This window comes from Lactuca serriola, chromosome 5, assembly GCF_051521515.1.
Source record: "Lactuca serriola cultivar US96UC23 chromosome 5, Lser_US96UC23_V15, whole genome shotgun sequence".
NCBI lineage: Eukaryota > Viridiplantae > Streptophyta > Magnoliopsida > Asterales > Asteraceae > Lactuca > Lactuca serriola.
Window position 1 is genome coordinate 174,613,363 of NC_136412.1, and position 11,497 is coordinate 174,624,859.

Here is an 11,497-nt window from a genome sequence, read left to right on the forward strand (position 1 = left end):
TTCACGCTTCAAAAGTAAGCTGTACGGCCCCTTCTATACTTTTTATGTTTTCGAGGGAGAATACATGTATTACTCATTTTTACGTAACAACCATGTATTATTTTTATGATTCGAATGAAAAAATAATACAAAGAGTGTGAATGAAAAAAATACCATATGAATTATCTTTAGAATAACACAAAGATAATTAGATGAAAAAATAACACAATAATAGTCTTAATGAAAAAATAAAATTAGATAATCCGACCGAAAAAAAAGCAACTCAACATTAAAATAATAATAAAAATGGATGAATGGTCTAACAACTAATTTATACATAATAGTCCGAATTAAGAAAAACAAAAATAGTCTGGAAATTCAAAAAATATATTTTTAATAATTATATAATAATATTATTATTATTATTTTAATTTTTATCATTCCCTTTTGTAAATATCCAATTTATGAACTCCTCAAGCCTATCCCTAAATTCTCTCAGTCCATTGAAGTCTGACGACAAGTGTTGGTGATCGTCCCTGCTTTCGCTGTTAGTCCGGGCGATATCTCTACCCAGTTAGATTTGTCTCATTTAACTCTACTCTCCTAATCAAGAAGGTGAGTAAAATCACCTTTTACTTGTTTTGAATCATTTGCTTGTTATCGTGTTCTCCTTTGGCTTGGAAAACACACAGTTCCACGAAAAAGAACAAGCAAACAATTTATTTTCAAGGTTAGGTATTCCGGATAACCAGTAGTAGGGGCTTGTAGCAGATCGAACCTTGTTTGTGTTCCGTTTTTAGGGTTTTATGATGTATTAAAACTCTGTCTCTCTTGTAAATACATGAACAAGAGATAATTTGTGTACATTTCTGTATTCTTCCAATTTTGACTAAAAATTCTACAGCACAATGGAGAAGCCTGATGATCTGAAGTTTGAAGCTGGCCAACTTGCTGAATCCAAAACATTTGAAGATGGATTCCGTGGTGCTTGGTTTAGATGCAAGGTATGTGAATATGATAATATCCATTTTCCAGTAAATATGGTAATAATTTAGATTTCTAAATCTAAACTCTAAAATTCCCATCAGATCAAGGATATAAACTTGAACCAGATTTTGGCCGAGTACTTTGACTTTGTAGATAAAGGTGAGTTGACTAACCCGCTATATATGAACCACTAATCACAATCTTTTCATCTGTTCTAAAATCATCACTTTCAATCAATTTGCAGTTATTAAATGGACAAAGATATACGAATTGCCTCATTATGGAAGGAAGTCAAAGCAGATAAAGAAACAATTAATGGTGCGACCTCCATATCCTAAAATGTATCTCAAAAATGAAATGCCACCTGTCAATTCCATTACAGAAGTATGTGTTGTGATTGATGGTGAATGGAAAGTTGGGGATTTGATAGATTGGTGTAAAGATGATTGCTATTGGTCAGCAAGGATCATCAAAATATTGAGTGATGATGAGGTTCAGGTAATGAAAATTTATCATTTTTATTATTAGCTTATTACTTTCATCTTATAAATTATTATTTATTGTTATAAATTTGTAAATTATTATGTGTGTAGATTGAGTTGCCAATGCCTCCAGCTGGACAAGGGGGGATTTATAATGCATTTTGTAAGGATTTACGCCCATCATTAAACTGGACTCCATTAGAAGGCTGGACATTTCCTACCATGGTGCTTTTCTTTTTTCCTATTACAACATTCTACTTTGATTCATTTTTATAAATTTTGAGAAATTAGATATTTTCTAAGTAGAATCCTAGTAAATCTATGTTTTATTTTGTGTTCTCTAAAATTAATTTAAACTTGTGCTCACTGACATAAAATTTCGCATGCAGAGAGGTCAAGCTTCATGCAGCGCACAGCTTATTTTCCCATCACAGCAAGGTAAAGTAAATTTTAATTTAATATTTACATTAATTTTATCGTTTTTTTTTCAAAATATCGGTATAAACTTATCATTTCTAACATAAAATGTATTTTGTATGCCTTTCAAAGAAGGAATCTTTTTTACATAACCTTTTTTGGGTTATTTTTGACGATTAGGATGATGAGGACATTTTTGTCTTTTGAAAAGACAGACTAGACATTGGAGAGTGAATCCCTGTCCCATCTTTTTTAGGTGGGACAAATGACATCATCGACAAAAAGTTGTACTTTTTGTCCGATTGATGTGAGTTCTTGTCCCACCTATTTGGGTGGGACAAAAGAACTATAATTGTTGTCTCATTGACATCCGTTCCAGTCCTAGTCCACTACATGCCAAATTCAGTACAATTTGTTTAAAAACTAATTTTTATTGTTTGAATTATAATTTTGACGGATTTTATTATAACCGTAAAAATCTTTTAGGCATGGATATTGAGAGTAGGGAGGAAGAAGTTGCTTCGCCTCAAAATGCATCTTCCACTTCTCAAATATCAGTAATTTCATTAGCAACTCCAATCGAAGAAGAAGAAGCATTGCAGAGTCAAGAAGTGAAAACCAGTGGTGATGATGTGGAAAAAGTGAGTTCTTCGGACAATATTTCAACGTTGCGTGTGGAAGAAAATAAAACAGATGATGATGATGCTTGGGATGATGTTGATCACAACATGATAGATTTAAATATAATGCACGAGGAGACATTAGAGGCATCCATTCTTGACCTTTAAGAACTTGCAAATAGAATAAAATGGCTTAAGAGCATTCTTGATAACAGTCGATCAAATTCAGGATCATGGAAGTTTGAAGGAGAAAGTTGATTGTTTTTAAACTTTTGTTGTTGTTTGTTGCTAAAGTACCAAGGTGAAGCAAGTTAGGTGTTGTGACTACTATTAGTATGTGTATGGCTTAAAAACCTGTTAATTAAGGTCTTTTGGTAATTAGTGAATAGAATTTCTCATTTTTACTAATGTGATTTTATTTGATTGTGCCATCCATAAGTAAGGTTAAATAATCATTTCGGCCTAATACAAAGAAAAATGAAATTGGATCATGTATGTAATGCCCTGTTCTGAATCAATTCCTAGTATGAGGCTGTGACTCGAAGGTCGATCATTATAAGGATTATGGTTCCTGGGAAAGTAAGATCTAGACCCATTTGGGTGCGGGTGATGTATTAAAAGTGATTCGGGTGTTCGGTTCGTGTTTTGGAACCTAGGGGTATTTCAGTAGAGTGGCAGTTTGGGCTTTTGTGGAAAATGGATTTTTGTTCGGAAGGTCTTAAGAACGGTTTGAGTTGATAGAAGTGTAGGGCTTCTCGCCATCTTTCCGTGGATATAAAAGTTCATCGAAAACGGACTTAGAACGAGGAAGTTATGATATTTTGAAGTTGATAGAATTGGTCCTTAAATGGAAATGTTTGGCAAGTAGGTGACATGCATGCAAGGTGGCCAGCGCATGAGTACGCTCAATGTAATCTGGGGTACGCCTAGCGTAGTGCTGGTTAGGTGAATCGCGGGTGCGGGACACGTACGCCCAACGTAGATCCAGGATCTCCAAAACCCTAATTCTTAAGGTTGACTCACTATTTAAAGCACCTTAAGTCTGAGGGGGTGCGCCTCTCTTTCATTCTCAGAATCTTAAACCTTAAATTCGAGTGGTAGCTTCATCCAAGGGTATTGTGAGCTTTGTGGGTGCATTTTTGGTGGTTTTTGGTGAACTTCAAGAAGTGGGAGCTCATTACAAGGTGTTGGTGCAAAAGAAAAGTTTCAGATCTGGGATTGTTGCTTCACTTCAGGCCTTTGCAAGGTATAAAGTCGTGAGCTTGATTAATCTCTTAGATCTCCTTTAGGATGAGTTTATGGACTCTTTTGGTCCCAAGAATGGATCTTTATGAGTCAAACACGTTTCTAGGTCCAGGGTTGCCACCCTTAGTGTCATATGAGTCCTTTATGCAGTAAATTTTCAATCTTCGGGGCTCTTTTGGGACCATGCATGAGATCTAGCCCTTTTCATGGAAGTTTGTTGTCACATTTCAAGTTTGGGCTCATTTGGTGGGTTGAAAGCCACCAAGTCATCAACTTTATGGATTAAGACGTTGAGGAGGACTAGGATCTATAATTGTAGCTTCTGGATTGAGGTATTAAGCACTTAATGGGAAAAATGGCTTAACAGAGGAGTACGCTGGGCGTACATGCAGGTACGCGCAGAGTACACCACATTCAGCTAGTACGCTCAACGTACATAGGAGTATGCCTCGCGTACACATTAGTTTTGGGCTCGGTGTTTTTTGGGCCTCGAGTTGGGCGAAGTAGTGGACGTTGGATTGTTGGGCCTTAGTGGGCCATCAGAAGTCAGATGTTTTTGGCCAATGATATGTTTGGGCCTAGGGTAAGGCCCATTAGAGGGATTAGGCCCAATTTAGCAAATTGGGCCATTAGTAGGCCACTAGTGGGCTTGGAAAGCCTACCTAGTATTGGGCTTTTGTGTTGGGATTGGGCCTTAGTTTGGATCATACTGGGCCAGGGGTAGAATGGTCATTTTTCCCCATGCATGAATTAAGGATTATGTTATGGGACCCAATTGCTAATTGGGTATATTGAGTGGTAGTGATAGCTCGGGAAGCTGGCGGAGCAGCAACTAAGGAATTCATGCTGGAAGCTTCTGCAGTGCACGGTGAGTCTTCTCACCATACCAATGGGTTTAAGGCACCAATGACGGCCAATTTATTTAGTTATGATGATTATTGTGAATGTGCTATCGATACGTTACGTATTATGTATGTGACCATGTGGGGGTTCCCATGACATTTAGTTATATGTGGTATGCTAGTTGATTGCGTGGTATTTGATATGCTAGTTGTCTTTGTGATGCTTATATGGAAAACCCCGGGAGATTCCCATGGCAGTGGATTGTGACCATGTGGGGGTTCCCATGGCACATGGTATAAGACCCTAGATGATTTCCATGGCATCCTATTACGTTTGTCCATTTATTTTGCATAATTTGTATTTGGTAGTGTAGACCGCGTGGGGGTTCCCGCGACAATTAGCCAAGACCATGTGGGGGTTCTAGTGGCGGCTAGTCAAGACCACGTGGGGGTTTCCCGTGGCGTTTGGTGTAAGACCTTGGAAGGTTTCCACGACATCCCTATATGTCTATATGCATGGCTTATGTGATATATGTAGCGTTTAAAGCTAATATGGTATGTGTTATGTAGATTTTGTGTGGGGTATGCCCTGGGGGGACTCACTAAGCTTCGTGCTTACAATTTTGTTTATGGTTTCAGGTATCATCGATTTGGAAATGAAGAGTTCGGATTGATCGCAGTGCACACACCTATGATTTCCGCAATGAAAGATTTTGGGATGAACTCTGATAAATGTTTTACTTAATGATGATTTGAAATATTTGAAATAAATGGTATCAATGTTTTAGCTATATTAGAAATGGAAATTTTACCTTTGAAAATTGGGTCGTTACAAGTTGGTATCAGAGCCTTGGTTTGAGGGATTCAGACAAACTTTCGAGTGAGTCTGAACTCAAACTGAGGATCTGTAAAGTTTTCAAAAGAAAAATGTTTTTAAGTAAAGAATTTCTAAAACAAGAAAGGGTGTGGCGCATGCAATCGGCTGAGCTCAAGTAAGTTTCCCAGAATACCCACATTTGTTATCTGTTATGATTTGATTTATGAATCTGAAAATCACATGCTAGTTAAGGCTAGGAGAGATGCCTTTATATGTTGTATGAACTGGTAGACTTGCATGCTAGTGATGAGTTGTCAGCGATAGATTGGCCTGATATGAGATGCTTGTAGTCTTGGAGTAGTGGATGCCATGCTAGAAGGAGAATGATTCTCGGTATTGATAACTGTTAAGTGTATGTTTTAAAAATTGTATACAATTAGGACTCATTTCCTATTCTGTGTACAATTTGCATGCATAAAGGCAGCCAACAGTGAGGATATATGGACGTGGACATCGTGGGTTGTGGTATGTGGGCCGAATGTTTTATGATAGTTCTTGGATTGCAGTGCTACTGCACGAATGCTGCTTTCTTTGTGCTTTGTGGAACTCTTGAGTGATGGGAGTCAGCTACTAAGTGGATATGACGATATCCATGAGGTGGATGGCTGGCATCATGGGGAGTTCTTCAGCAGCTGATGGCACGGCAAGGTTGGGAACCTAGGAAAGCCTAGGATATGCTCCAGTGAGCTTAGTGGGGCAGTTCAGTGAAGTTGGAGGAGTAGCCTAGGAGGTGCTACAGTAGAGATTGTCTTGCTGTTTCACAAACATTTAGTATACCGGTGGAGTAAGTGACTTAAAGGATTCGGGAGGATTACCGAGGAAAGTATGGGTAGTTGTGGAAGGTAGTATTAGGCCTGTACTACTGAAAGCACATGATCCATACTCGAATCGGTAAGAGTCTTGGAGAATATGAGAAGCTTACGGGAAGGAGAATTCTTGGTTATGATTGGACGTGGGGGATAGCTGCGGTGCAAAATGCGAATGAGAATGCATGGGTGGAACCAAGGTTTGGTCCCAGCTCCAGTGGTGAGCCAGTTAGCGGAAGGACTGCCAGAATTTGAGTTCGCCTTGTATCTCTTGTATCAGGCGGCAAGGATTGATGGTGCGATCTATTGCACTTTTGGAGTTTGAAACTGTCTTGGGAATAGTTTGTAGCCGGTTTAGAGCAGAGGTTGCTCCAGCTACGGCGGTTCAGCCATTGACATTGAGCTGGTGAGTGTGTCAGGGTGCGAGACCCTGAATGAATGATACAGATCCCAGAGCCGAGGATGGAAGATTGATTAGGAGTACCTCAATGAGAGAGGTTCAGGTCAGGTAGATTAGAGGAGGATCTCGGGCGGAGACCCAAAAGTTCGGAGCAACTTTTGAGAGGGCAGCAGGACGGATCCAGTGCAATGCTTGCGGAACTACACGATGGAGTTTCATTCCAAGGGTTTGGATTGTCATTGGATCAGAATAAAGTGTTACATCATTTTCTTAGGGTGGTCGAGGTAACTCGGGAAGAGGTGGTCAGGATTCCTCCAGATGTTGCGGATATGCTATCTTCGGCCATTCTCGGTGGATATCGGGAATTTGCACCGCTTTGGAATTGTGATAAGTTAGATCTCGGTTCGGTTCTCTGCTATTGTCTGGGTTAGCAAGGGTTGTCAGATGCCATACAGTATGTCAATGAATCTTTGAGGAATCTTCAGACGGACGTATCTCGCGGAGTGGGTTCCGCATATACCACAATGGAGGTGGGAGGAGTCACCATGGTTCATTCTCAGCTCGTCTTTAATGTAAAGACATGAACCAGACAATGGAGAAGCTTGGTGTTCTTAAGTTTGAAGTTGGTCAACTGGCTGAAACCAAAACATTTGAGAAAGGGTATCGTTCTGCTTGGTTCAAATGCAAGGTATCTCTTCATTCAATTACTTAATACTGTTGTCATTTTAGTGTAAATAATCTAGATGAAATTATGATTTATGATATATTATTTTTCCCTTCATCAGATTATGGATATAAGCTTGAAGAAGAACAAGATTTTACCTGAGTACTATGATTTTCCAGATGAAGGTGAGTTGACTAATCTTGTGACTTATGTTATGAATGGAAGTATGTTCCTATTTCTATCATTTAATCTTTTCTATAAATTTATCATAGAAGCATGGATTCTACTTCTAGTTATACTTTAATTTAATTTGCAGAGATTAAATGGGAAAATATATACGAAATTCCTCCTTATCGTAGAAAGTCTAAGAATATTAAAAAACAACTAATGGCTCGGCCTCAATATCCTCAAATATATCACAAAAATGAAATGCCAGCTGTGAATTCAATTTCAGAAGCACGTGTTATCATTGATGGTGTATGGAAGAGTGGGGATTTGGTAGACTGGTTTGAAGATGATTGTTATTGGTCTGCAAGTATTATCAAAATATTGAGTGATGAGAGGGTTAAGGTAATTGTTTTAAAAAAAGTAATAACTTTTTTAATCATTATTATATGTTTTTCTTGTCTATAATTTTATATCTTGTGTAGATAGAGTTGCCAAAGCCTCAAGCTGGACAAGGGAAGGTTTATGTAGCATTTTGTAAGGATCTACGCCCTTCCTTAGATTGGTCTCCAAGTAAAGGCTGGATAGTGCCTACCATGGTACTTTTCCTTTTTCCTATTATAGCAATGTACTTTGATTCATTTTATAAAATTTGAGAGATTAGGGTTTATGTTTAAAGGAATATTAAACTAATCATTTCAAGTCCCCAAAAATACTACTTATAGAGGTTAAAATAAAAGAAAATAAATTATGTATGCCAAATAATACGGTGTTATATGTATACGCCTATAATGTTTAATTTTTTTGCTTCATAGAGGAAAGTTGATGGAATTTGAATTTCATCATTATGCTAAACATATCTTCATTATTGATAAATTTCACATGCAGAGAGGTCGGACTTCATGTAATGCACAACTTATTTTCCCATCACCAAAAGGTAAAAAAGTAAATTGCATGTGAATAACACTTGCAATTATCTACACATCTTTACTTCATATGTTAGTTTCATCCTACAACTTTAAATCGGGAACTTGTAGTGTTTTTACCGATGACGAGGGCATTTACGTCTTTTTTAAAAGACAGACAAGAGGCCGAGAGTGAGTTCTTGTCCCACCTTTTTTGATGCAACAAGAAACTGTAATTTTTGTACCATTTAAAACTTATAATTTTTGTTTCACTAACATCGGTCATTGTTCCACTTTTAATAGTCAAACAAAAAGTTGTAAAATTTGTCATCTGTCCCACTTTTTTAGGTCCCGTTTTTTTGGGTGGGACAAAAAGTTGTACTTTTTTGTCCTACCAAAGTTTTGTCCTATTGACATTAGTAGTACAATGTGCCATGTCATGTTTATGTCATGTCTGGTAATGGTTTTTAAATAAAACCACATCTTTTGTTCTAATAATTAATGCCATATGTCTCGAAATACAAATTAAACATTCTAATTTTCATGGATTTTGTATTTTTATGGTAAAATGTAACATCTTTTAGGCATGGATACTGAGAGGGAAGAAATTGCTACGCCTCTAAATGCATCTTCAACATCCCGTACATCAGTAATTTCATTAAGGGATCCAATGGAGGAATTACCGAATAGTCAAGAAGTGAAAATAGATGATGATGATGATGTGGAAAAGGTGAGTTCTTCAGATAGTATTTCAACTATGCATGTGGAAGAAAGTGAAAAAGAAGATGATACTTGGAAAGATGTAGATTACAACATTATAGATTTGAATATCATGCATGAAAAGACATTAGAAGCATCAATTCTTGACCTTGAAGAACTTGCTAATAGAATAAAATGGCTTAGGGATATTTTGGATAACAATAAATCAGGGTCAGGATCTTGGATGTTTGCAGACAACATTCATCAACCAAAGTAACTTGATACAATAGTTGATTGTAAATAATAGTTTTACTTTTGTTTTTATGGAATTGTTTGATGGAAATGCCTATATGATTAGTAAATTAGATGCATTGATCAAATTATGATATTTTTCATTTTACAAGATTGGATTGGGATTTAGAGGATTTTTATCAAAGTGAAATAGTCAAATGGATAACTTTACTTTGAAAACATTTGTAATAAGAAGCATGGTTACAAAAAAAATGGTTCCTTATTTCATTTTTACAAAGATCATAGATCTTACTTTGGCAAAGGAGATTACACTCTTAGTCCATAAAACCTAGAAGTTTCAACTTGCAAACATTTGCAACTAACTGAAACACAAAATGAAGAGTCGCATCTTGTCAAAAAGATCATATGATTATTGAAAAGTCGAGACACAAGAACATGGAAAGTGAAGAACCCAACCGTATCACAAAGGGATGAATATGTCGATTTTGATTTGAATGGATCAAATTGTGAGACTTGTTGCAATGATGTGCACAATTCGAGTTGAAGGGACGAAGTTAGAAGCGCTTTTGGCATCATCCGGAACTTTGTCTTGAAATTTCGAATCTGATTTCTTTGTTCTAGGGCGTAGAGTGGCAAACTGTTGACTTAAAGTGAAAGTGTAGGACCGGATCGCAGTAAGATCGGAGGTTTATGACGTAGATCTTACATAAAATTAGATCTCTTTATAGACCATGATTAAAACTTAATTTTGGGATCTTAAGATCGTACAATCGAGATCTTAACATCGATAACGATAATCAAACAAAATGGTTTTGATATAAATTTTAATTTAAAATTTTGAAAAATAAAACATAGATATGGAAGTTGATGCAACAAGTGAAAACTTGTAAAAGACAAATCAATTATTGCTGATAATATTATACTCAGAGTGTGTTTGGTATGACGAAATGATATAAAAAATGAATGAAATAAATAATGTAATGGGATGACAAAATAATCGAATGATCATCCGTCATGCTTGTTTAGCTCGGATGAAGAGAATAAATCACTCAAAAATGTTCTTTGATATGTATAATTAAAAAACTAAATATTAAACTGAAATACAAAAACAAGGTTGTAGTTTATAAATGAGTTTTGACTCAAATGACCATTAAAGTCTGGATTTTAACTTGATTAAACCATTAAACATTTGATTATGCTAAATTAGACCAAAAAGTCTCAACTTTTGTTTGTTTTGTCTATTCTGACAACCTGTTATCTCTGGTTCCAGCTTCGTGATAGCCTACTTGGCTTAAGTAGGGGTAAAACTGTAACACCGTAAATTTCAAACAAATTTTCATTTAAAAATAATCGTTAAATTCTTAAAAACACTTTTCTTAAAATCTCATTCATAATCGAATTACAAAACATAACTCCATTTTCACTTGCATAATAAACCAGGATCCTCAAAACATGACTCTTTCTCTGGAGTGTACAATCGAGCCGGTGCCGTCCCGTGATCCTAAGAGAAACCTGAAACACATAATACAAAACACTGTAAGCACGAAGCTTAGTGAGTTCCCCAAAATATCACACATAACACATATTAGCCACTCGAGGCTACAACTCTGTGGGTCCGTGGACCCTACTCTGTGAACCTTCCGGTTCTAACTCTGTAACATGCACAACATAAATCACATAGAAATAATGCAGTACAACACATAACATACATAGCATACAAATACTCTGTCACATAACTCTGGTTACCTACTCAAGGTAAAGTATAGTGAGAAGACTCACCTGGCAATCAGAAAACAATTATCTGCACATGCGAACCTCGGACTCGCCACCGCCTAACACATAAGGCAAATATCTCTAACTAATGCTCGAAGTCCCAACTCTAATTAACCGGCGATTACTCTATCCCTCTCTAGTCAGGTAATGGGTAAAAGACCATTTTACCCCTCCCTGACCTCTATTACCTCTGTTGACCAAAACTCCCAAAGTCAACATAAGACAACTCAAGTCAACGGTCAACACTGACCAGACTCGGCGAGTACACAAGAGTGACTCGGCGAGTCCATGCAGGTTCTCTAAATCCTTTTTAAACCTCTTAGACACGACGAGTTCCCTCTCCACTCGTCGAGTTACTCGGCAACGAATCGCGGGGCAACCCCG

General features: G+C 37.0%; 1 protein-coding gene and 1 long non-coding RNA gene across 2 annotated transcripts; both read left to right on the forward strand.

Moving 5' to 3' along the window:
* The first annotated feature begins 435 nt into the window (after positions 1 to 435).
* Positions 436 to 2,893, forward strand: LOC145053309 (uncharacterized). The gene is made up of 7 exons (XM_079001322.1): positions 436 to 594; positions 884 to 983; positions 1,068 to 1,125; positions 1,211 to 1,464; positions 1,560 to 1,673; positions 1,838 to 1,886; positions 2,352 to 2,893. Exons 2-7 carry the CDS (start codon positions 888 to 890, stop codon positions 2,651 to 2,653), a joined length of 873 nt encoding a protein of 290 aa, XP_078857448.1. The 5' UTR covers positions 436 to 594; positions 884 to 887; the 3' UTR covers positions 2,654 to 2,893.
* Positions 2,894 to 7,786: 4,893 nt separating this feature from the next.
* On the forward strand, positions 7,787 to 8,422 carry LOC145051336 (uncharacterized). The gene is made up of 3 exons (XR_013683550.1): positions 7,787 to 7,889; positions 7,970 to 8,083; positions 8,373 to 8,422. It is a non-coding gene; the product is annotated as an uncharacterized LOC145051336 (long non-coding RNA).
* The last annotated feature ends 3,075 nt before the right edge of the window (positions 8,423 to 11,497 follow it).